Source organism: Balaenoptera ricei, chromosome 13, assembly GCF_028023285.1.
Source record: "Balaenoptera ricei isolate mBalRic1 chromosome 13, mBalRic1.hap2, whole genome shotgun sequence".
Lineage (NCBI taxonomy): Eukaryota > Metazoa > Chordata > Mammalia > Artiodactyla > Balaenopteridae > Balaenoptera > Balaenoptera ricei.
The window spans coordinates 42033392-42059625 of record NC_082651.1 but is presented as its reverse complement, the minus strand read 5'-3'; the positions used below and the strand labels follow the sequence as shown (position 1 = coordinate 42059625).

Sequence of the window (26234 nt, the reverse complement as noted above, 5' to 3'; positions counted from 1 at the left end):
GGTTGCCGAGGGGGATACAGAGGCAAAACAAGACTCTTGCCTTGAGGAGATATTGCTTGTGCTGGGTCACGTGAGGTAAACATGTTGGGAAGATTTTTTCAAAAGGACAGGGCAGGAGAAACAAAGGCCAAATGGAAGTCCCCAGAGAGCAAGTTGAGTTCAGAGGCTCCCAAGGCATCCTGGAGAAGGGGCTCAGCTCCGCCTGCCCTCAGGCTATCCGGCCCACGGGCTTCTTGCAGATCCAGTGGTAGAGGGCGGTACAGTACATGTCATTCCACTTCCGCTGCATGTGGACACAGTCTTCCGTAAGCCCATTCCCGTGTCGCCAGTTGTCCGGCTGATTCTTGTCCCAAAACCTGGAAACAAGGGGGCTTTATTCTGCTAGATGAAAGAAGTGTCCCTTCGCCCTGCTGTGGCATAAGGAGCTGAAGTGACACAGGTCCCTAATACCCTGGTAGCCCCAGGATGGGGCCAGTGGTGCCCTCAGGATGGCTCTGCTGAGGTTGTCCTTAGTTACTGAGAATGGAGGGATGGGAAGGGTGTCTAAAGCTGCAAGTCCCCACCCCAGAATTCATATTCAGATACCTTCAGATGGGGGCAAAGCTCCTTGGGACCAGGCCTAAGTAGTAGGGTATAGGATAGGCAAAAACAAACAAAACACAACAAAACAGAAAGACCCACTCATAGGCTGCCTGCCAGCCCCGGGACCTGTCCTGTTCTGACGCCCTCGTGGAGGGGTCCAGGTGAGGATCACAGCTATGCTGGTGTCCACACACATCATACACACACCACACACATGATACACACACACACACACACATCACCCACACAATCATCTATACACACACCTCATACACACATCACACACACACATCATACACATATATCACACAGAACACTAACACTTCGTGGGCAGGGATACACACACAGGACAGAGTCTCTAGCCAGACCTGCCCAAGACAGTGCCTGGGAGGGCACCATACAGGGGCTGGACTCACGCACTGCTCCTGGCACTACTGAATGGTGTGCCATCTGTCCAGCGCCAGAAGCCCTGCAAACCGCTGTCAGTGAGGCCAATCCAGTGGTAAGAGGCACTCGTGAACTGTATCAGGAATGCCTGTGGAGGAAAGGCAGGGTCGTGTGACCTTGTGTGAGGAGCTTTGTTCACCAGGCCGCGTGGAAGAGGAATCCAAGCCACGCCCTCCCTAGTCCCAGGGACATGAAGCCCACTTTTCAGGAGCTGGGCCCCCTCCCCATGCGTTCCATGGTTTTCCAGATCTAGGGCAGCAGCCAGGTCACCTCAGGGAAGTCCAGCTTCTCCCACGTTGACCTGATGAGGAGTGTGGCCTTACTGGGACAAAGACAGATCTGGTCACAGTTTTTTTAAGAAGATGTGTTTTACAAACAAGCAAGTCCTTTGACGGACAGACGAATCACAAGGGTTGGACAGGTCTGTAAGTTAGATTTCAAACCTACAGTGGGCCCTTGTCAATAGCCCTAGTAACTTCTGATAAGAACCTTTGGCATATGGGCCACTCTGGGGCTCTATGGCCTTTGGTGCTCCTCAAACTCATACGTGTGTCTGGCCTTCCCAAGAAGCCTGCATCTTCTGCTCATGGGCCTTCCATAGCCATTAGACGAACTGACATTAAAATCAAGATTGACAACCAGAGAGGAAGACTGAGAGGAAAATGAGGGAATGGAGAGGGAAGGTTGCACCCGACACATTAAGGGCAGTCACTTGGTGCCACCGCCCTCTGCCTTTCCTCTCTGCTGACTCCTCTGGGTGTCTCCCTCATTCACTGAGGACACTGGGGTTTGCTGTCAGTGCTTGTACCTCCAGAGCAAGATGCTCATCACAATTCAATAAATATTTGCTCCCTGACTGACAGAGGAGACGTGAAGATCTCTGCCATGCCCACTCCAAGAGGGGGAAGGCCAAAGCTCCAAAGTCCCTGATCCCACATCAACCCCAGCAGCACCACCCCAAGCCCACAGCTCTGACCTGCTCCTCCTCAGAGGTCACCGAGGCCAGGTGGGCTCCCTGGGACACACAGAACTGCTCAGCCTCCTGCCAAGTCTTCTTGGCATGAGAAAAGTAATACAAGCTCCCACTGTAGGACTTCCAGCCTTGCAGGATCAGCTGGAGGAGTTGATCTGGAGCAAAGGTGGGGGAGGAGAGAGAACCAGGAGCTGGCTGTGGGTCCTGATCTGTCCAGGGACTGACCGCTGAGGGTCACAAGCCCTTGCCATGCTTGATGCCCAGTGCTACAGGGGCACGGTCTGGGAGGGTGCACCCCCAGCCCGCTGCCCAGCAGCAGCTCAGGACATGTGGCTCCATCACTCCGGGGATATTCAGACAGCTCTGCTACCCAGCAATACTCTTTCGAGGCTCCTGCTTCCTAGCTATACTACCCTCTTTCCCAACTCATTGCTATCACCTGACAGTTCTCTGCACCTCAATTCCTGCCATTTCCCTGGGAGAGTTCACAGCCAACCTGCAGCTTCCCTCATTTCCTTGACTTCATCTCCATCCACTTCAGCTGCCCACACTCAGGACCACACTTGGAACCTTTTCATCCCCTGGTCTGCCTGACCTCACAATTTCAGACTCTGATAGCTCATCCCGTGAGCACAAGCCCTGATTCGTTCAGCTGTTTCATCTCTCCCTGTCCTGACACTCTCTTCTTTAACATCGTCCTTATCACAGCTGCTTGAAATGGTGCCAAAATAGACTCACTTATTCATTCATCTATTCTTTTGTTCAACATTCCTCAACTTCTATGAATCAGGGACTGTTATAGAGAAATCAATAAGACATGATTCATGCCCTCAAGGAAATTACTGTCTAGCAAATGAGACAGATGTTCAAAAAGGTGTTGAAGATGCATTGATTGAAAACCATTGCATGTTAGAGGCACAGAAGAGGGTGTGGTCTATTTCACCTGGGCTGGACGCGGGGCTCAGGAAGGACACCCTAGGTGAGAGGTCACTTGAGCTGAGTCTTAAAAGACTGAGGAAGCGTGTGCCAGATAGGCAGTGCCAAGGAGAGCATTCCAGGCAGGGGACAGAGTAGCCGCAAAAGCACGAAGGTGTGAAACAGCATGGCATAGCCTGATCTGTTCAAGTACTGGAATGGTCAGTGCACAAGGGATGGGAAATGAACATGGACAGGTTCACCAGCACAAAATCGCACATCCCATGTAAAGGAGTTTGGAAGATTTTTCCTGTGAGCGGTGGGAAGCCCTGAAGGGTTTTAAGAAGGATCATGATATGCTTAAATTTGCGCTGTAAAAATGTCAACCTGGTAATGGTGTGGGTGCTCAACAGGAGGAAGGCAATCTTAATCAGGCCAGAGACACCAATTACAACACAACTGCAATGTCTGAATAATAAATGGTGAGTGTGTAAACCAGGGGTTTTCAAAGTGTGGTCCCAGGACCGGCAGCATCAGGACCTGGGAACCTGGTAGAAATGCCGATTCTCAGACTCACCCCCAGACCAGCTGAATCCAAAATTGTTTTTTGACGGTCTGCGTTTTAACAAACTCTCCAGGTGACTCTGATACACTCCAAAGTCTGAGAAACAGCAGTCTAAACCAAGGACTGGTAAACTACAGCCTACCAGCAGCTCCTTTTTATAAATAAAGTTTTATTGGAACACAGCCGTGCCCTTTAGTTTACAGACTGTCTTTGGTTGCTTTATCATTACAACAGCAGAGATGTTGCAACAGAGACTGTTTAGCCAAAAGCCCAAAATATCGACTGTTTGGCCCTTTAAGAAAAAGTTAAACTAATGGTTCTTAGCCCCGACTGCCCATTAGAACCACCTAGGGAGCTTTTTAAAAAACTCTGACGCCCAGGCTGCATCCCAGAACCACCCCTCTCCCCAGAGGAAAGTCAGAGTTCTGGAGGTTCGTTCCAGGCATCATTTTTTAAAAGCTCATTGGGTGATTCCAGTGTGTCCCCAAGGTGGAGAAGCATTGGTCCGTACCAAAGCAGTAGCAAGATATAGGAGGGAGTTAAGAGGACAGCATAGGAGAGTCATTAAGAAGGGAAGACTTCCAGGCTTCTGACAGAGGGCAGCAGAGCAAAACAGTGGAGTTGGTCCTCAGTGCTGTCTGTCAAGCCCCTCATTTGTCAGCCCCATCTTTTCAGCAGATGCTCCAAATGGCCCCCTCCCTCACAGCTCCCTCCCTCTTCTCTCACCAGGGACCTCCTACTCTACAGAGACACCACTAAATATCTAGCTCCCTCAGTGTCATGCACCCACATCTGCAAACCTGGGTGAACATCTACTTCCACACCTCCTCCCCTCCCAGCCTCAGAGGTTCAAGTACTATCCCAACCCTTCAAGGCCAATCACTCAGCTAGCTGTGCATTTCATTCTCTCCTCTCTCTCTTTCTGTCTCCCCGCATCCAACACTGTCTATCTCCCCAACCCCCCACCCCCATCTGTCTCTCTCTCCCTCAATCTCCTCCCTCTTTGCTGGTGCCTTTTTCTGACCCGCAGATCAAGCCCATCTTAATTTAGAAAAACCCTCTCAAGGAAGTTCACCAAAATATTAGCAGTGGGTTCTTATTGTAAAAATAGACATTTTTACAGAAATACAAGTTGTCATAGTCTCATCTTTCTATTTTTCAATATTTGCCACATTGTCTGTAATTAATATTTAAGTTTTGTGATATTAATATGAAAGATACAGGTTGTTTTTTAATCCCTCCTTCTACCCTTCCATCCCCTTCACCTTGGCCTCATCTCTCTCCTCTTCTCAGCTAAGGCCCCTGAATGACTTGGGCACCTGATCTCTCATTCACACCCCACTGACCATGGTCTGGCCTCCAGGCCACATACAACTCTCCACTGAAACTTTATTCCAGTGACTTACTTATTGCCTGAAGTTAGCGGTTGCTTATTGATTTTTACCTGGCCTCTCTTAGATATTTGCCAGAACTAGCCACTCCCTTCTTGAAATGCTCTCCTTCCTTGGCTTCCCCAACTGCACATCTCCTAGTTCTCCTCCTGCCTCTGAGACTGCCTTCTCCAGTCTCCTTCAAAAACACCTCTTTCCCTTCTTGCCACCTAAAGGTTGACTTCCTGTTTCCAGCCTCAGCCTCCTTCTCACGAAGCATTTTATCTCATGCAAACTGCCCACTCCCACTGCCACAACCAGAACCAGCATACCCAGGGCTCCTGCAAACTGCCCACTCCCACTGCCACAACCAGAACCAGCATACCCAGGGCTCCTGCAAACTGCCCACTCCCACTGCCACAACCAGAACCAGCATACCCAGGGGTCCTGCATCTCTGTGCGCAGCAGGGCCCCTCTCCTACACTCCAGACAGCCTGCAGATGACAGCCATGTGAATACCCACAAAGCATCTCAGACTCAGCATGTCCAAATCTCGCTGCTTGTCTTCCTCTTTTATTCCCTGTCTCAGTCTGGAGACCCATCTAGCCAGCCTCCTTGAAGCCCTTTGATAGATCCTCATTTCCTGAAGGACAAAACCCCAGCTCAGGGACTTCCCTGGTGGTCCAGTGGCTAAGACTCTGTACTCCCAATGCAGGGGGCCTGGGTTCAATCCCTGGTCAGGGAACTAGATCCCACATGCCGCAACTAAGAGTTTGCATGCCGCAACTAAAGAGCCCGCATGCCACAACTAAGATCCAATGAAGCCAAACAAATAAATTTTTTTTAATTTAAAAATATATTTAAAAAAAAAAGAAACCCAAGCTCAGAGGCCTTCCACATCTAGCTGGTGTCTCTCCAGATCTGCCTCCCTTCCTCACATAGTGTTTTTCCAGTCACAGTCATCAACCCACTAATGGGCTGTATTGAGGTCGTAGGGTTTTTTGGAGAATAGATTATAAAATATTAAAGTGCATTCATGTGGTAAAAGTTTTGCTTTCTGAAATGTGTGTGTGTGTGTGTGACACATAATTATACTGGGTCACAATGTAAAATGAATTTCATGCTGTGGTTACATTCAAAACGGTTTGAAAGCCACCACTCTGGCCCCTGCCTACTGTCTTTTCAGCCTGCACCTCATCAACCACCCACTTGGCCACAGTCCAGTCAGACAGAACTGCCTGAAGTTTCTTGAACCTCATGGTTCACATCTCCATGCCTGTGACCTGCTGTTCCCTTATCCTATCTGCTTGGCGAGCACCTACTGGTCCTTCAGGACTCAGTTCAAGGGCCAAATTACCATCGAAGCATCTTTTGATCCTTTCTCCCCCAGAAGATTTCCTCCCCACCTTGGAAGATCCTTGTCTACACCAGAGGACATCAGCCCGGAGAAGATCTCTTCTTTTCCTTCTCTTTTGCTCTTCCCCAACCCCAGTTTTTAGACCTGCTCCCAACATAGCACCTCTTATGCCTTTTGTGCAAGGCTGCTCCACCCGCCTGCAAGCTTCAAGGGTAGGCATCACATCTTGTTCATCTTTATGCTCCTGACGCATCCTAGGGCCTCAAAAAATTCTTGTCAGATGAATGCAAGAATGCTGGGTACTTAGTTAAATGCTTTATATGTGTTAACTCATTTGATCCTCACTGTGAAGCAGATATTAGTGTCTCCACTTTGCAGATGAGAAAAGTGAAGCTCAGAGAAGGTGAAAAACTTGAGGAAAATCACAGCATCTGGGCTAGCAGGAGGTCGGAAATAAGGCTGTCTGGCCCTGCTGGCACACTCTGTCCCTATTACACACCTCCACCAGCTCTCATTTGTTTCCCAGATGTTTGTTTTGTCACTCTGATCAGATGATAAGCAGGGATCATGCCGCCTTTGGTGGGGTCCCGCCCCTCTCCAGCACCCACACTTCTTCCCAGGGGGGTGCATGTAGAAGTAAGCAGAAGGCTGAAGGGACAGGAGGCTCTACCCTCCCCAGCCCCCCCTCCAACTTACTTTGGGTCCTCTGGAGCTGCTCCTGCGACGCAGAGGCTGCGCGGAGGGTCTCCAGGCTACCCTGCTCCTCCTGGATTTTCGCAGTCAGTGTTTTGGTGTTCTCCAAATCCTCTTTCAACCTGTGGACCTCAGCTCTGGCCTCCTGCAGATTTCTCTCTAACATCTGGGTCTTGGAATTTAAGGCTGCAGCATCCTTCATTCTTTGTTTTAGGGTCTGTATCTCTCGGCTGGCGTTTCTCAAAAGATCATCTAACACCTGAATCTTGGAACTTAAGGCAATGGCGCTTTCTAGCTCTGTTTTTAATACTCGCATCTGAGTGTCTGTCTGCTCCAGGTGACCATTTACTGTTTGGGTCTGGGCAGTGACAGTTTCCAAATCTCTTTTTAACAGGCGAATCTCATCGCCAGCCCTTTCCAAATGACCTCTTAATACCTGAATCTCAGCACTGGTGTTGCCTAAACTGCCTTTTATAAAGGTCTGGGTCTGGGAGTTTAAAGCATTTGTATTTTTCAGACTTCCCTTTAGCTTCTGCATCTCAGCAGTAGCACCTTCCAAACTACTTCTTAAAACTTTCTGCTGGGCCCTTAAATCATTGACACTATCCAGATTGCCTCTCAAACCATGGATCTGGGCATTAACATTCTTTAAACTACTGTTTGCCAATTGGACCTGAGCATTTGCCGTTTCTAACCCTGCCTTCAACACCTGGATCTCCGTGTTGGCATTTTCTAAGCCTCTGCTTAACATATGGAGCTCAGTGCTAGTGTTTTCTAAACTGCTTTTTAAGAAACTCTGGATCTGGGAATGTGAGGCTTGTGTCTCTTCCAGATCTCCCTTTAGCTTCTGCATCTCAGAAGTGGTCCCCTCCAAGGAACTTCTTAACATCTGGGTCTGGAAACTCAAGGTGCTGGCATCCTTTAAGATGCCTTTTACCATCTGGAGGTCAGCACTGGCACTTTCCAGATGACCACCGAGCATCTGGATCTGAGAACTGACATTGTCCACTCTGCACGTCAACATCTGGATCTCCACGCTCCAGGTGCTGGAATTCTCCACGTGCCCTTTAAACATCTGGATAGCCTCTTGCAGCTCTGCCCCCCTGCCAAAGTGGTAGGGATCTGGATGGAGGAAATGGAGAAGGCAGCTAAGAGGCCCATTACATAGGGAAGCCATTCATTCCATGGGCCAACCAGAGTGTTCTTAAGATTTCCAAGGGAAATGTCTATGGCACAACCCTGAGTTCTCCTCAGGCAACCTGTAACCACCCAGGCCCTGGGAATGGCCGCCTGAGAATGTAAACCCAAAAACGAAATAAAGGCCTACTTAACTATCCCATGTGAACTGGGGAGCGGAAGGACTGAAATACTTGCCTACTGGATGCTTTTGCCATTGTAATTGAACTTGAAAATAACTGATTATGTCATTGAGAGCTGTTGATGTTTAATTCCACTGAAATTTCACCACTAGATGGGTCATTATGGTAAAGAAAATAGGTATGAATAAAGCCCATGTTTAGTCCTACACTGTATTTGTACACTAAGCGTGAAGCCTCTTGATACACAATTTTTACTACCTAAAAAACATGTAGGCCACAAACATAGAAATTTTCTGATCACAAATCCACGGGGTAAGAAAAACAGAAACAAAATAAAACAGGTACCCGTCGAGGAAGCATTCTGTTCAAAGCACAAGGCTATGGTGGAAGTCCTCCAGGTGACACTGAACCCTGAGCTGCGACAGCCTTTTAAAGGGCTGGCACCCCCAATGTTATGTAGGGCAAGGGTCCCTATAGAACCATTTGAGGATGTGGGAGACCTGAGTGAAAGGCTTTGGTCATTGGGGTCATTCAAGGAAACTCGGTAGCCCCTTCCATGTGCATGGCCTTTCCCACCAAACCCACCTGCAGCTGTCTCTGGTTCTTCTAGCACCCTCTGTGAACCTCACGAGCTAGGACGTAAGTTCAGACATTCATGGTGTGAGGCTCCCATTCCAGCCTCCTTTCAGGAATAGGGAGAAGAACCCAAATAGGCAAGGACCCTTTCTGGAGGATTCCTGCCCTGTTTCTAAAGCCCTGCCTAGGTAAGTGTGTGAGACCTCAGCCACTGTGCTGAGGTAAGACCAGGAGGGCCTTAGATCAATGGAACAGAATAGAGAATCCACACATGTATGGACAACTGATTTCCAACAAAGATACAAAGGAGAAAGGATAATTGTTTCTCCAATTGTATACCCATATGCAAAAAGAAAACATGAACTTCAAACCATACCTTGCATCATTATTCAAAAAAACTCAAAATTAATCACAGACCTAAATGTAAAACCCAAAAACTATAAAATTTCCAGAAGGAAACATAGGAGAATGTCTTTGTGACCTTGGTATAGGCAGATTTCTTAGATACAGACCAAAAGGACAATCCATAAAAGAAATAAAAACTGGATAAATTAGACTTTATCAAAATTTAAATCTTGTTAAGAGAATAAAAAGACAAGCCACAGACTAAAAGAAAATATTCACAAATCACGTGACTGATAAAGGTCAAAAAAAGAGTACGTACTATAAATCCTTTTATATAAAACTCTAGAAAAAGCCGAGTAATGTATATTACAGCAAGCAGGTCAGTGGTTGCCTGGGAACGAAAGGAGGAGAAGAGAAGGAGGATGACAAAGGGTACAAGTGAACTGTGCGGGGAAGATGTTGAATATGTTCATTATCTTGATGGTGATGATGTCTCACGCGTTTATACATATGTCAAAACTTAGCCTGTACGCTTTAAATATGTATACTTTATTATGTGCCAACTATACCTCAAAAAATCCATTAAGGGCTTCCCTGGTGGCGCAGTGGTTAAGAATCCGCCTGCCAATGCAGGGGACACGGGTTCGAGCCCTGGTCTGGGAAGATTCCCACATGCCACGGAGCAACTAAGCCCGTGCACCACAACTACTGAGCCTGCGCTCTAGAGCCTGTGAGCTACAACTACTGAGCCCACGTGCCACAACTCCTGAAGCCCGCGTTCCTAGAGCCGGTGTTCTGCAACAAAAGAAGCCGCCGCAATGAGAAGCCCACGCACCGCAATGAAGAGTAGCCCCCGCTCGCCGCAACTAGAGAAAGCCCGCACGGCAACGAAGACCCAACGCAGCCAAAAATAAATAAATAAAATAAATAAATTTATAAAAAAAAATGCATTAAAAAAAAACAAGATAATGCCTTTCTGTGAGGAGCGTGGCCCTGAGGGTATCAGGGAAGAAGCGTGTCCTAAGGGTCTGGGCATCCAAGGTCCCCGCTCCCTCCCACCCACCCCCTACTGTGGCCACTTACCATCGGGTGCCTTGAGGAACTGCCCAGTACTGTTGTCTTCCGGAAACTCTTGGAGGGAGGCGTATGCCTCCAGTGCAGGTCTTGGATGCTGTAGAGCTGAGATACCCCATTCCCAGGTCAGCATAATCCCGCAGCACTGAGCCTGGAGGAACAGGCTGCCCCACCCCCACTCAGGGTCCAGAGGGGATGGGGGGAGATGGCACCAACGACCCCTCAGAGCTCCCCTCATGGGCCTCATCTCTTGGGAGGCTCCCCTTGGACAGGCCTTGCTCAGGTCCCAGGAAAGCTCTGGTTTGGGCCTGGGACTAGAGGTGGAGTGACCCTCCTGGGAGTAGAGGGGGTACATCTGGGGCTCTTTGGGACCTTGATGCAGGAAGGAGAGAGAGTCAGCCGAGTTCAGGTCACCTAGGAGCTTACCCACAACGAAGAGAGCCACAAGAGAGGAGACCACGGTCACGGCCCCAACAGCCAGGGTGGCCTGCAAACGCCTCGACATCTTGGGGGCTGCAGGAGCCACTGCCCCGGGGTCCAGCCCTGCAGGGGAGAAACCAGGGTCTGGGACGAGACTGTGCTGTGCGGGGCGGACAGGCTCCGCCCCTTGGGCTCCCTCTCCTGGCTGTCCGCTGGGGCTGAGGACACTTGCTGCACTTACCGTGGGGAAGGGCGATGAGTGCTGGGGGGCGTGCACCAGGGCTCGTGGAGGCTGTGGTAGCAACATAAAGGCTAAGAGAAGACCACAGCCCGGAGCCTGGAAGGCGTGCACAGGGCACAGAACCTGGTGCAACCAAGGTGTCGTTTGAATGAAAGCACAAAGCAGGGAGGGCAGGGGACCCAGCAGGAGCTCTGACCTCAGCGCCCCAGGGCCAGCCTTGCTCCATGGATCCCGACCGGAGTGAGACGCGGAGCCCTTGGGGTCTGACATGGGTCAGTCCTGGAGCCTCCCCGGCTGGGTCAGGAAGTCCCCCATGGGTGTCCTAAAAAGGGCTATGCCTGGGAGTCTGGGGGCTGAGTGTACAGGGAAACCCACTCGAAAGGGGAGAGACGGCAGCCCGGAGTCCCTGAGGCCTCATGGCACCAGCCCAGTGTGCAGAGATGGGGTTCAAAACCAGGTCCCCCTAAATTCAAAGGTCACTCTCTTTCTCTTGACAGGTTGCCATCTCCAAGGAAAAGGGTCCGGGGAGATGTCACACGGAGACTGGGTGTGGGCCGCAGGCTCTCTGTCCTCACCCGACGCACCTTCTGCCCTCCCTGCTAATTCTGGAAGCTGAGCCAGCACTGAGCCTGCCAGGCAGGGAAAATGGCGGAGGGCTGGGGCGCCGCAGGCCGGTCCCTGGTGAGGACGGGCTGGGGCCCCAGTTTTCTCACCTCGGGAGCACAGGGAGACGCTCTGGTTGCCTGTGCAGAAGTGGACCTCGTCACCCCTCATCTCTGCTTCCTTCGTCCTCCAGCGCAACTCCCTGCCCCGGGCTCCTCAAGGCCACGCTGCGGGCCAGCAGTGGTGGGAAGTGAAGCTGCGATACCCGGATTTATATGCCCCTGAGTCATTCCGAACCAGCTCTGCCTGCCTCCCTCCGCTGCTGACTTTGCAGAAGCGCCCCGTCTGGGCTCTTCCCCTCAAGGCTCCCAGGCGCCAGTCTGCACCCCCATTCTCCCTCTCCCTCAGCACCAGCCTCTGCCCTCCCCTCAGGCCCATCCTCCCCCTCTCTGTGCTCCAGTGTAGCCCCAAACCCTAACCTCTGCCCCAATGTCACAGACACCTTTCACCGGCCACTTAGGAGTGGGTCAGGGGTTCCTTCTCAGCTTTGCAGAGAAAACATCCTTGTGACCCATGGCTGACTCTTAATCCCAGCCCCAGACGCTCTTAAATAACAGGAGGTCAGGTAAGGCAGGAGGCTGGGTCAGTGTAAGCAGGTGTTTGCAGGTCAAAGGAAGGGCTGAGGTGACTTTCTGCCCACTCGGGACCTCACACCTGGCTTGACAAGAAAGGGATTATAGTGGAATAAAAAATATATTTGGTCTCAGTTCCGGTCCCTAGAACAGAGCTCCTAAAACCCTTGGAATTTTCTGAGCGACAGGAGTGTCTTTTGTTATTCAAAACAAACCCTTTTCAACAACACTTGAGTTTATGCTAACAAGGGGACTGAGAATAGACCCCTAGATAGCTTCTAGATGGGAGATAGTCTCAGAAAGACTAAACTCTCACCTCTCTTATTGGGTTACAAAAGCTCATAAACACCAAGAGAGATTCAAGGAGTTTTCAAGAAGTTTCCTGGCTGGTGAACACGCCCACATACTAGAAGGGCATTGCACCCCACCTCCATGGGTGGGGGACAGAGGGTCCCATGCTCCCAGGCTCCTTCTGGACCTTGCCCTCTGTACCTCTTCATGTGGCTCTTCATTTGTATCCTTCATCATAAACTGTAATAGTAATTACAGTGTTTTCCTGAGTTCTGTGAGTCATTCTAGTGAATTATCGACCTGAGAGGGGTCATGGGGTTCCCCAGATTTGCCGTCGGCTGGGCAGAAGTGTGGTTGCCTGGAGAGCCTGCTTGCACGTGGCATCTGAAGTTGGGGTGGTCTTGTGGGACTGAGCCCCTAACCTGTGGGGTCTGTGCTAACTCCAGGGGTGAGTGTCAGAATTGAATTGAATTGTAGGACACTCAGCTGATGTCAGAGAATCGGCTGCTTTCAGAAAACACCACACATCTAGTGTCAGAAGTGATGTCAGAAAATACCAAACAGGACCCAACGTAATCCAAGACCTCACCTCAAGCTGACTGCATCCGTGCTCCCCTCAGCTGATCAGGCTCAGGACTAACTCAGAAGAAGCGGCGGGGTGAGCCAATGTGCTGCTTTACAATGAGACCTGTGACTCCCAGGAGGAACAAACACTGCGTCAGGGGGTTCCTGCTGCTTGTGGGCCAAGACCTAGGAGTGAGCCATCCCAGTGGAGCTGTGCAGCCCCAAGTCCCCACCCCCCATGGGGGTGACCAGCTGGACAGAATCAATAATCCTAAGGGCTGGTCAAGGCAGCCCTCCTGAGGTCAGTTCTGAAGATGACGGTAGATTCTCGCTCCTCGGTCCCCCATCACTCCAGATGCTTACAATCTTATCGAAATGGATCACATTTTCTTTATCTCATGAAAATCTAATTACATATTTGTCCCCTATCTCACCAGCGGGCCATTTACGAGATGTCAGTTACCTTGCAAGTGGCTTGTTCCATCCAAATTGTGTTGATTTTTCCCATTTTCACGTTCAGTCCCTACATCCTATTCCCACAGTGTTTTCCCAAATGCTGGAGTCAGCCTCCCATAGGGCCCCGAGCACCACCTGAGAAGCCCGCCGTCTGGCTTCCGTCGTGGAGAAGCCACACTGAACATGGCTCCTCCTGCGGCCAGGCCAGGAGAGCAGCTTAGGTCCAGCAGGAGCCTGTGTGATGGACGGCCACTGTCAACGCAGCCACAGCCAGCCGGGAGCACAGCTCGTCGGCAGGGTGAGGAGGGGAGTGCCTGCCTGCACCCAGCTCATGATGCCATGGCAGTGTGTGTGTGTGTATGTATGTGTGTGTATGTGTATATGTGTATGTGTATATGTGTATTGTGTGATATATGCGTGTATGTGTATATTTGTATATGTGTATATTTGTGTATCGTGTATCCATATACTGTGTATATGGATATGTGTATGCGTGATTATGTGTATGTGTATATGTGTGTGATATATATGTGTATGCGTATATGTATGTGTGTATACGTGTGTGTGCATGAGTATATGTGTATATGATATGTATGTGTGTTTATATGTGTATGTATGTATGTATATATGTGTGGTATATGTATATGTGTGTGTGTGTGTGTGTGTGTGTGTGTGTGTGTGTGTGTGTGCGTGTGGAGAATGCAGAGCCACCATCCACAAGCCTGCTACCTCCTGGCAGTTGAAAGCTGAGCAGAGAGGAGAGGACACAGGAAAATGTGAAGTCCGTAACAGCGCTGCCTGAGACCCCAGGAGTGTCCAAGTGGGAGGGGAGCTGCCAGAGGTACCCCCCAAGAGGCCTGTAAGAGGCCCAGGGGAGCAGCAGAAAAGAAAGGGGCTGCCTTGGTTTCTGTTTCCCCACATACAGGAAGGGCCCATGTCAGCCCATTCAGGAGCTGTTTCCTCCTGGGCCTGAGAAGCTGAGAGAACCTCAAAAGCAGAACTTTGGAGAACCCTTGCTCAGCTAGAAGGGCGAGGTCTGGGCCAGGAAGGGGCACAGTCCTCCAGGCTTGGTCAGCAGGGCTCCTCCTCTCACCCCCTTCCCTGTGCCCAATCCCCTCCCCACTCCAGGCTCCCAGCTCTTATTTCTCCCACAAGAACGTAATCTGCCATCAGGAAAGAAGCACCAGGTTTCTAAGCCTTGCCGAGAGGTTTCTCTGTTCTCTGGCCAGAAGAAATCAAATGGACATCTTATACATTAACACTTAGAACCACTCATTGGTCAGGACCTCTCACAGGTTGGTGGTCTCTGCTGAATGGTACAGGGCTGTCCTCCTAGAGATGCAGACCCTTAGCTTCAGACACCCCAGAAGTTTTTGATCATCCATATCAACCCCTGACAACACAGGGTGATCAGCTGGGAGTGGCTGATCCCGCAGTTTTGATGGAAGGAAGAGACCCACAGCTGCAAGCAGGGCCCTGGGCAGCTGTGAACTAACAGTCTCCCTCCTTCAGGCATCCCTCCCGGGATTAGTCTTGAGAACCATCCTGCCCTCATACTCAGTCTTCTGGCAGGGGTGAGGCTGAGCCCATACCCAATTCCCAGGATTAAGCCTATGGCTCGATCAACATAACCCATCTCCCTGACCTCCATTACTGCTTCAGGGCGGAGCATGCGACCCAATGCTGGGTTTTTGTTGAAACTGTTGGAAAGGGGAAATTCTTTCCTCTGAAGTTACAGAGCTGTGAGGTTCTAAGCTTGGAGCTACCCAGATCACCACTGGGGAGAGTCTGCCTGGCATCAACGCCAAAGCAGAGGCAGCCAAGGGCAAGGCTGGAGGGAGATAGCTTTGTGGCATGATGTGAGAAAGAGAAAAAAGGAAGGAAGGAAGGAAGGAAGGAAGGAAGGAAGGAAGGAAGGAAGGAAGGAGGGAAGGAGGGAGGGAGGGAAGGAAGAAAGGAAGGAAAGAAGGAAGGAAGGAAGGGAGGGAAGGAGAAGAGAGGGGAAGGGGAGAAGAGGGGAGGGGAGGAGAGGGGAGGGGAGGGGAGGAGAAGGGAGGGAAGGGAGGAAGGAAGGAAGGATGGAAGAAAGGGAGAAAGAGGGAAGGAAGGAGGGAGGAAGGAAGAGGGAGGGAGGAACGGAGGGAGGAAAGAAGGAAGATAGATAGATAGATAGATACATGGATACATAGATACATAGACAAATAAAGCATAAAACAGAAAAATAAAATAGTATGTACCTGTTCACAAGAGCTAGGATCAGTCAATCAGTAAGAGTGGGTCAAATATTTTTTCTCCTCTTCTTTGTATTCAAATACAAAAATATAGATTTTTCAAGAGCATTTCATTGCAGCATTCAGAGAAGGCATGTCAATCATTGTTAGCCTGCAGAATCAGAAAAAAAAAATAATACTATAGTAAAATAAATACACAAGTTGGATGAGCTAAAATTCTTACCCATCCTTGGCTCCCAGCTTTCCAGTTTATAATGGAAACAATCCTGGAATTTCATTAGAAATATTATCGTGTCCATGACCTGAGGAGTTAAGTACTTATGATGCCCACCCCTCAACTGAGACAAGGACTAAAGCTCTGTCAATGCTGGACTTCTTGGGTAAGGACCCATTGCCAGCAGAAGGGCAGGTACCCATGTAGTGACCTCACTGGAGAAGTAAGCCCTGCCTGCGGGGGTAAGTGAGCCAAGGTCACAAGGCAAGGCAAAGCAGCAGCCGTCCCAGTTTCCTGAAGGGAGGAGGGCCTGGCAATGCTACGCTGGTTGGTTACAGCGTGGGGCACAGACTCCAAATAAAAATACATCCTCACTGACCCAGGCTCCTTCAGTTTGGAGAAAAAGCAATGGGCAGGGTCATGGGGGCAGGTCGTATCACAGGATACACGTGCACAGGACCCAGGAGTGTCAGGAGGGCTGGGCTGCATCTAAGGTGGTTCCAGGAACCTCAGCAGCCAGGCTCTTGGGCCTTCACTCTGCTGCCCTCCCCTCTGTGTCTCGCCTGTTCCCTCCTCTGCACCATTCTCTTTTCTCTGCCAGATATATTCCTCGTGTGCTTTGCTTCTCTGCCTCACAGCTTCTGCGTATTCTTAGTTTCCGCAGGTGCCCCCATGGTGGCCCCTCCAGCATTTCTCTAACTCAGGGCCTTTCCAACTCAACTTCTCTCTGTTAACTGCCTCAATCCCTGGGTATTTCCAAGTTCAAATTCTTTCCCAGACAAGTGGTCAGAGAGACCCATTCATCCCTTCACATCACAACCAACCAGAGATTCCTGGCCAGCCTTGGTCTTATCGCTTCCTATTTACCCCAGTGGTGAGTGTCTTAGTCAATTCAGGCTGCTATAGCAAAAACATCACAGACTAAGAGGCTTACACAAGAGAAATTTCTTTCTCACAGTTCTGGAGGCTGGGAAATCCAAGATCAGGATGCTGGCAGACTCAGTTCCTGGTGAGGCCTCTGTTCCTGGTTTGCAGATGGCTGTCTTCTCATTGTAAACTCACAGGATGGAGAGCAGACAGAGAGAGGCAAGCTCTCATGTCTCTCCTTTTTTAAAAAAAAAATTTAGTTATTTACTTTGGCTGCACTGGGTCTTCGTTGTGGCCCATGGGATCTTCGTTGTGGCATGCGGGATCTAGTTCCCCGACCAGGGATGGAACCCAGGCCCCCTGCATTGGGAGCACGGAGTCTTACCCACTGGACCACCAGGGAAGTCCCTCATGTCTCTTCTTATAAGGGCACTAATCCCATCATGAGGGCTCCACCCTGGTGACTTAATTACCTCCTACAGGCCCCATCTCCTAATACCATCCCACTGGGGATTAGGGTTTTAACATATGAATTGTGAGGGGATGCATTCAGTCAGTGAGGGAGGCATCTCCTGCCCCAAACAGTACAAGATGGTCGAACACATGACATCTGACACTGGGCAGATAATACTCACAGCAGTTTACTAGTCACATACAGTCACAGCCCGGAGGAGGACACTGCACACCACGCAGGGCCACACGGGGGTTACACCCGGAGCAGAGGGAACCAGCAAGAGCCGTGAGAGGCCGGCTTTGCAGCAATAAGAGGATAGTGTGCCCCTGGTTCCTGCAGGAGGATGTGATTGGCTTGTTTGAACAGTTTCTGGACTGGTGGGTTAGCGGAACCCAGTAGGTTGAAAACTGGGTGGAGTGCAGCTGGTCCAGTTAAGGGGAACTGGCCAAGTGGGGGGACATATCTGGTGAGAGCTGGGGAACTCAAAGTTAGGCTTTTGAGGCCCTGTAAGCCTCAGAAAATATCATGGCAATAAGTGAAATTTTAGGCCTTACAATGCAAGCCTCTGAATCCGCTGCCCTGGTGACAAGTGCCCACCTCAGGGAAGAAGCTGGAGCGTGGGGCAGGGTCACATGCTACTCAGCGTGGCAGCCCAGACGTGGTGACTAACACGCCAGGCGTGACAGCAAGATGGAGAGCAGTGTCACGTTTGGACACACAATGGGATAGTTCCCTAGAGGCAGCCCTGAGCCCACAACCTGTATTTCATTTCTACATCAGCTTGTGCTATGAGCACATAGCCGACACTGGGAAGAAATAACATTCTCCCGTAACTTGTTACTTCGAATTATGAAGAGTAGGAACAACCAAGTATTTCTTAGAGAAGACATAGATGCCTTCCATGCCCGCACAGTCCACCCCTGTGAACTTGCCCGTCTTCACTTCCCTGACGCCCCTGCCCCCTCAGACCTCAGATGTCCCCGGAGCCGGCCTACAAATGCTCCCTCGTGGATGCCATCGCTGACTGCCCATCCCTCGTCCATCGCCATATTTTAAAAACCCCAATTGCCCCGTGTTCCTTCAAGTTTCCTCCTAATGCCCCTGACCTTAACCCCGACCCCTTTGCACCCAGAACACCACGCTGCTGGTCACAGCCACTGAAGGAAAACGTCCCCTCCCCAGGACCCTAAAGAGGACACCTAACTAGGACCCCAAGGAGGGGAGGGCCGCTCTGCTGAACCCACCCTGCACTCACACCGCACCCTTTCTGCTTCCTCTCTGCTCCTCTCCTGTCTGGTGCGGGCCTGGATTCCTGCCTCGGCCCCTGGATGGGGGATTTGGACCCGATGTCTGTGATCATGGTCTCTGTGAAGAGTGGGAAACCTGACGTGTCTCCCCATCGGGAGCAAAGCTGGAGAACAAAAGATGGTCCACGAACATCTGGGAGGAAAGACCACCAAGAGGGTCGTGACACTGCAGACACTGCAGTCCTAGCTCTGCTGCATTTCAGTAAAAGCCAGAGATAAGTACTGCTCATATCTTATGGCATTTCTGGGGCTGGAACTTTCCTACTCTCTGTTATTTTGAACCCCCGACTGTTTCTTGAGGACACCCAAGAACTTCATGTCCAGCAGAGCACATGTTCTTCCCCGCACATTCACCTGTACCCCCAGGAAGAAAACAACAAAAGAGACTGGCCTTTTCCCAGGCAGAAGCTCAGAGGTGCCGTCTTCACTGGAGGCCCCTTCCCCTGCGCTCTGGGGAGAGAGGAGATGCAGAAGAAAGAGGAGGGGAGGCAGAAGGGCTCGGCAGACAGACTGGGTCCCGGGGTTTAGCGAGTGAGGGGGAGGGAGAAGCGCATGGACGCTGGTCCAGCTCTAAGGAGACACATTCCCATGTCAGCCCCAGATCTGAACCAGTCAAGCCCGTCCCAGGGAAGAAGGGGCTCAGATCTCAGAGGATGTGGATGAAGGGGGCCATGGGTACATGGCATGAACAGGGTCACCAAGAGCAGAGCTCTTCCCACTGAGAACACAGCCACTCAGCAGGCAACTGGGAATTCTGGGGAATCAACCAGAAAAGCCCTGAGTCTCAGTCCCCAGACAATTGCTTGGGTGGTCGAAGCAACTTTCACGCAGTGAAGCTGAGGCTTCTCTGAAGGGATGGGATGCCCCAGGGTGCTGCCCCAGATTGCAGGTTCTGATTCACCTCACTGTGTAAATTAGTGAACTTCTAATCCTCTCCACCCTCAGCTCCCATTTCAACCCAAGATCTCCATTCCATTTCAGCTGCCTCTGTGGGGTCAGAGAATTCCTAGCCAAGGAAGATAGACTCCCAGATGCCTTCAGGACAATTTCGAAGCAAGAAAAATTAAGGTTCAAAATCACCCTGGAGTATGAAGGAGAGAGCCGCATTTCCTTGAATTCAACAAGCATTGGAGTTTAAAGTTTGAGCTTGGGGGCCAGTCCTGCCATGGTTCTGATGGGATGTACGGTTGTTTACAGATAAAAGGAAATTCATTGTCACAGGAGGCATCATTCCATGACTGCAGTGAGGACATCTTTATATCGGCACAGTTTCATTGTTCCCAGTGTTGTTGGGCTCACCTGGAATCCAGAACCTATCAAAGGAAAAAAACAAAGAAAAACATATTTCCAATGAATAACTGAGAGATTTCAACCCCAGCTTTGGTGCCGGGTGATAGCATCGCAAGTTTTTCCATGCCTGAGAGGAAGGGGACCAGTGATCTGTCAACCTCTGAGCCTGCAATCACCCCGTAAGTTAGGGCCACACCAGCCCACAACTCTCAAGGCCCTACAGGAACCCACAGTGCAGAGACCTAGACTTAGAACAAGGTCCCTGCCAAGTCTGGGTGGACGGCCATACTGCCAAACCCCAGAGGGTACCGAGAGGCCATGAATTTGTCCCCAGTTCCACAGCCAATTAGTGGCAGAGGTCAGCTAGATCTCTGTTCAATGCTCCTGCCGCCCGAGGGTGGGGAAGAATCACAAACCCTGTGGTCAGTAGGAACTATCACTCCACTCTTCATGCCCTGGCCCTGGCCCAAGAAAGTCAGTCTGGGAAGGAGGGTTCTTGGGGCTTACTTCGCACTCTGGACCTTGTTGAACAGCGAGTCATCCACCCAGTACCAGTACCCCTCACTCCCTGCTTTGCTCAGGCCGATCCAGTAGAGAAGTCCGCCTGCAGTCCTGTAGAGAAACTCCTGCAGAGAGACAGAATGAGCAGAGTTGCTGCCACGACTCTGAGTTGGAGCATCTGTCTCTCTGGGTGTTCTTCACCCATCCTCAGCGACAGCCCCTGAACCCACAGACACAGGGTTAGGACTCTAGACTCTGACTCCAGAGCCCATGATCTCACCTGCTCTGCTAGCCCACCTCCAGATGAAAGGAGCTTGTTCAATATTCTGCCTCACCAGGTAGGGGACTTCTTGGGTTAGACAGTGTCATTAATGCCATTCACAAATATTTCTATTTTCTGGGCACATGGAAAGATTGTACTACCCTGCCCTCTTTGAAGCTACAAATACTGCATCATTTGTTTGGCCAATGAAATGTGAGCTGAAGTGATGTCCGTTGCTGCCAGCAGAAGCTTTAAGAGCCAACACACAATGTGCCATGTTCCCTTTTCTCACCTCAGCAATTGTGGAAACATATGTTGAGATGAAATCTCCTTTGACCTAAGCCCTGAGTAACCACAGTGAGCAGAACCCCTTGCTGGCCCTCATTGGACATGCAGTGTACAAGTGAGAAGTAACTCTGAAGAATTACTGATATTTGGGGATTTTTGTCACCGCAGCATAATCTTGCCCATCCTGCCTGATACAGCTACCAATACACCCCCTTCCTAGACCCCACAGGACAGCACTCACCTGTTCACTCTCTGAGGTCACTGAGGTCAGGTGTGAATCCCTGGACCAGCAGAACTGCTGGGCACTGTACCAGGCCCTTGCGATTTGAGAAAAGTAATAGAAGTTCCCCCTGAAGTATTTCCAGCCTTGAGAAACCATCTGTAGGATGTCATCTGGAGAACAAGAGTGAAATATGTACTCTGGTGTTCCTGTTTTCTCTGGTGCTGGGTAGGTGGGGATACTTGAGTGGGATCCCAGAGACAGAGTGAATGGGGCTGGGCTCTGGGGTCTTTGGGTCCTTGTGTAGGAGCTTGGGGACATTCCCTCAGATCCTGAAAGTCTGACTGAGATTGGTAGAGTCTCTGGGCTCAGAGAGGGGAGAGTGAGAGAGGCTGAATCAAGAATCTGACTCTCTTGTGGGGAGGAGTAATTTTCCTTTGGCCATCACAAGTGTCTGAGCCCCTGGGCTCTAGGTAGAGACTAATGGAAAATGGCTGGCTTTGGATCAGGACAAAGAGACTCCCTAATGCCTTCATATTCTATGCCTTGGTGTGGGAACCCTGGCTGGTCCCTAGTGCCTTCTCTCCTGAACAGCCCCTAAGTCCTCCCCAAACCCAGTGCTGAGCCCTCTCTTAACTTTCCAGCCATGGCTACCCTGCTCCTCTCCCCCTTCCCTCCACACACACCAGCCCAGTGGTGTCATGCCTGAGACTGGCAAGGTCCCACGGGCCACTGGTCAACTTGCAACGTTCTTTTCTGAGTCACTTACTTTGCTGTTGGAACAACTGGCTGGTATTCTCCAAACTTCTCTGGAGTCCCCGGACCTTTGCGTTTAAAGCACTGGCTTTATCCAAATCTCTTTTTAGCTCCGGGATTTGGGCATTGAAATTATCGACTCCTTCCCAACTACTTGTTAGCATCTGCAGCCGTGCATTGGCTTCCTTCACGCTGGTTTCCAACCTCCGGATCCGAGAACACACACGATCCAGGCTGGCATTCACCATCTGGACCTAAATGCCAACTGCTGCCACGCCACCTCTATTCCTCTTTATTTCAGAACTCAGGGTGCTGATGTTGTCCACATGACCTTTCAGCAACTAGGCATTGGTCTTGACATCTGATATTGTGCACATAAACCAGGGATCTGGATTTGAGAAAGTCAAGAGGTCAGCCAAGGGGATTCCCAGGGACCGGAGTGGGGGTGTTGCCAGGGTAATAAAAGGAAGGGGAGGGAAGGGATGGGCTCAAGCTTCCCAAGGACCCAACCCAAGGAGCAGTTGTCTACCTTCCACTCATTCATAATGTATTCATTCAACAAACATGCGATGGGCACCTTCCATGCACCAGGAACTCTGGTAAAGGCAGATCATGCAAAGATCGACAAAACACGGGCTCTCTGTTAGAGGCTCTCACAGGTAAGCAGATGAGGGGGTTAGAATCCAGTTCTAAATTTTCTTTGCATGTTCACAGCGCATTTGGTAAAGGGATGCCTTCGAACACCCCTTTGTCATACTTCCCACGTCCCTCTGGGCCACACGGCTTATGACTTCCCATAAGCCCCTCGCGGTTATGGAAGGGAGAGCCTATGCAGACTTCTAATCTGGAGGTGATCTCTTCTCCAGAGAATACAAAAAGGGAGAATTATGAAACCACTTCTTCTCTTCCCTTGTCCCACCCCCTGTCACACTCTGTTCAGGCCACAGGCTTAGGTGCCATAGAGGAAACCAAAAGTAAGCCAAGTGGGCTCAAAGCAGAGGAGACTCTGCTCAGAGCCTCCAAGTCCAAGACCAAATATGTCCCGAGGCCTGGAAGGGAGAGTGCAGATGTTCCCTCCACCTGCTTTCTGGAGACCTAATGAGAGGAAGAAGCAGCAGAGGCCATGAGGCTTGGCAAAGCCAGAAGAGGGAGAAAGATACATCACACATCCAATGAAGAAGTAGGAAGTCTCCCTTGACATGACCTTTGTGGGAGCAGGAGAGTGAAGAGAAGGGGTCCTGTGGTGGGGGGGGGGCAGTGATCCCTAACACTGACCCTAACCTTAAGCCTAAGCCTAAGCCTAACCCTAACCCTAACCTGTTGACCAGGTTCTCCATCTAGTCAGTTGGGGCTGAGGATACAGTTGGGACACCATCCCTTGTGGGGTCAGGAAACATCATGCTCACTGTTGGGGGCTACCCACAAGGCTCTGAATCAAAGGGACACGAAACTCAGAGAGGAAGGAGGAAATGACACAGGATGAAGATGGGCGAACATTTCTTGGGGACAAAAGAGCGTGTCCTAGAGCACAGGCATGCTGATCCCTGCCAGGAAAATCTCCCCGGAATTGGAAAGGACGGGGCAGCAGCTGATCTTACTGGGGACGGCGGGGGTGTGGAGGTGGGAGGGGACTCTCTGACTGCACGTGGAAAGAGGGGAAACAAGACAAATGAAAAAGCCAGAGGCAGGAGAGACCAGCAGAGAGCGGGGGAGAGAGGGAACTGACTGGCCGTGGGGAAGGCTGGAGCCCAGATGGAAGCGGAGGACTTACAGAGAATGGCCTGCAGCAGGACGGAGGCGACCAGGACCAGCATCAGGAAGATGACTGCAGCCTGGACTGTGAGAAGTCTCCCCAGAACCAGAGATGGATGAGTCTTGGGAGGAGGCTCTGCAGGAAGAAGAGGAGAGCGTTCGTTGGACCAGCAAACTGTGGGTTTGGACACAGAGCCCTGAGCAGACTCTGAGCTGTGGCTGGTGCTTACCTCAGGGCCAGAGGGAGGTATTCTGTTTATCCACAGTGACGTGCACATCGGCGACCTCGCTCTCGATAGTCTTCATTCTGCACCGTACCCCTCGTGGCACAGGTGCTCCCGGCCAGCTCTCTCCCCAAAGTCCTTTTATCTAGAGGAAAAGGGAAGTGACCCCCAGAAGTCATTGTGTTATCCCAAAGTTCCCCATTCCTGGCTTAAGCACCTAGGCTACAGCTCGGTCCTCTCCTCAAGGGCCTGAGCTTTCAGGAAGAGGTCATTTGTCATCTTCTCCGGGGGTCTATTACATGGGCACTTTAACTACCTTGTCCTCAGGCTAAGCTTTTTCTCTTATAAGATGGCTCTCATCCATCTTCCATCCTGCCATCCATTCACCCCACAAATACCTATTGAATGCCTTCTAGATACCAGGCACTGTGCTAGGACTGAGCTGAATAACTGACAGCCCTTGTACTCAAAGGGCTCACCATCTGGTAAGGAAGACAGACCTGAGCAAATAAATTACAGTACAGGGTGATAAGCATAACAATAGAAGAATATGCACAGTTCAAGGGAAGTACATAGACTGGAGTAATTTTAAGAAGTTCCAGGTAGAGGGATTAGCATATTGGAAAGTACGGAGTGCCTGGCGAATTATAAGTAGTTTGGCACTGTTGGAATATAGAGTATCAATATATGACCTGAGCAGGGAGGGCTTGGGCTAAGGAGGCACCTGGGGTCAGATCATAAAGATCCTTTTGGGTCATGTTAAGGAGCTTGAACTCTGGCTTATAGGTGATGTGGAGCCAGTAAAGGACTTTAGGCAGGAGAGAGACAAGGACAGGAACACTGAAGAAAAATCAGTCTGATCGTGGTGAGGAGCAGAGATCAGGGTGTGGGGAGTCTGGAAGCAGGGAGACCAGTAAGGAGACCACTGCAATAAAATATTCTACTTCTGTTTAGGGCATCTTAGATGATATAGTATCCCTCTATAAAATGGGGCTTGGAGATTCAAACTGTAAGTGTAAGATTTGGCTTCTCCTCTGTGCTTCCTGCATTTGTGAGGGCCTCAGACAATGTGGGGAGGCTCAGCAATACCAGACCAGGAGCTGTTCTTTCATTCATGGGAGATGCTCAGGGCAGAGGGGAGCTGATTTGGGGCTCCATGAGGGACTAAGTTTTCTCCTGGGAAGCTTCTCACACTTTGAAGAAGTCTGCCAAATCTGAGAAACCTGGTATATAACAGATTCTAAACAAATATTTCTTGGAAGGTAGGAAAGAGGAGGGAAGAGAGGAAGAGAGGGAGGAAAGGAGAAAAAGAAGGAAGTCAGTCCAGATAATTGGATGGATTGATGGATGGATGGATGAATGGATAGATGGATGGAAGATGGATGGATGGAAAATGGATGGATGGGTGGATGGATGGAAGATGGATGAATGGATGAAAGAGAAATGAATGGACTAGTTGATGTCTGATCATGGCTCAACTCTGAGATTCCAGCCTGTGGACTGGAATCTGTCTTCTAGAAGATACTGCATCTTTCTATGGCCTCCAGCAGTTCTCATTCATTCCCATAGTAAAGGCATGAGGCAAGTGTGGTTTTAAACCTTACCCAACAATGCATAACAATTCTGGCCACAGGACTAGAAAGCTGACTGGCTTCGCTGACTCTGAGCCAGTGAAGCTGGATGACACGTTGGTGTCAGGGACCAAGGTTGGAGGCTAAATGATCGGGGCCAAGGAAATAGCTACCTTTACTTGCAGAGGCTTCTGCTGCCTTTGATATTTGAGAGGATCCCACCTCCCTCTCTGACCAGTTCATTGTGCTTACAGACCCCTTGCTGCTCCCCTCTCCAGGCTGAATAGGCCTCAGACTAGAGCTGTTTCTCTAACTGGTTGAGGGAAACCAGAGAGGACTCCACACCACCCTTTCCAAGTGTTGGGAAGGAAGCTGGGTCACAAGGATGGTGTTCCATTCATCCTGTCTCATTTCCTCCCTACCCACATAACGTCCAGGCCTGCTGTCTGCTCTAAGCTTTGACGTTGGCTAATCCCACAAACTGAAGACCTCACTCCTAATTCACTGCCAGTCTCTGAATATTTATAACCATGCCTGTTCTCTTAAAGCCGCTCACCTAGTTGAAGAGCCTTGGTTCTACCAGGGCTCAGAAGGAGTCAGAATGTTCTGTTTCTGGGCTCTCATGCTTGTTATCCAGTCTAATCTCAGGATCACCTCAGCCCTTCTGCTCCTGGTTCCTGGCCTCACATCCACGTCCCAGGGCCTGGGGATGGAGAAGAATCCAAGTTACTTTAGATTCTTGGTAGAAAGCACCACTGGGGTCCTGGTCTCCTCCTGAGGCATTTGAGGGAGAGCAGCTACCACATAACATCTTGGAATGTCTGTCCTCTTCCTTCTCTGTTGAAAAGTTGACTTTCCCCAACCTCTGCTGTTA

General features: G+C 50.4%; 2 protein-coding genes across 2 annotated transcripts; both read right to left on the bottom strand.

Moving 5' to 3' along the window:
* On the bottom strand, nucleotides 1-17060 carry CLEC4F (C-type lectin domain family 4 member F). The gene is made up of 10 exons (XM_059942595.1): nucleotides 16803-17060; nucleotides 15661-15805; nucleotides 12993-13091; nucleotides 11591-11736; nucleotides 10643-10759; nucleotides 10226-10321; nucleotides 6906-8024; nucleotides 2006-2157; nucleotides 999-1117; nucleotides 1-356 (listed from the first exon to the last, which is right to left on the bottom strand). Exons 4-10 carry the CDS (start codon nucleotides 11649-11651, stop codon nucleotides 209-211), a joined length of 1812 nt encoding a protein of 603 aa, XP_059798578.1. The 5' UTR covers nucleotides 11652-11736; nucleotides 12993-13091; nucleotides 15661-15805; nucleotides 16803-17060; the 3' UTR covers nucleotides 1-208.
* Nucleotides 17061-19572: 2512 nt separating this feature from the next.
* Nucleotides 19573-25990, bottom strand: CD207 (CD207 molecule). Its single transcript, XM_059942593.1, is given in 8 exon segments — nucleotides 19573-19766; nucleotides 19769-19809; nucleotides 20294-20412; nucleotides 21079-21230; nucleotides 21827-22201; nucleotides 23585-23701; nucleotides 23796-23934; nucleotides 25917-25990. Coding segments are annotated over 7 exon segments (1074 nt in total). The 5' UTR covers nucleotides 23872-23934; nucleotides 25917-25990.
* Between the last annotated feature and the right edge of the window lie 244 nt (nucleotides 25991-26234).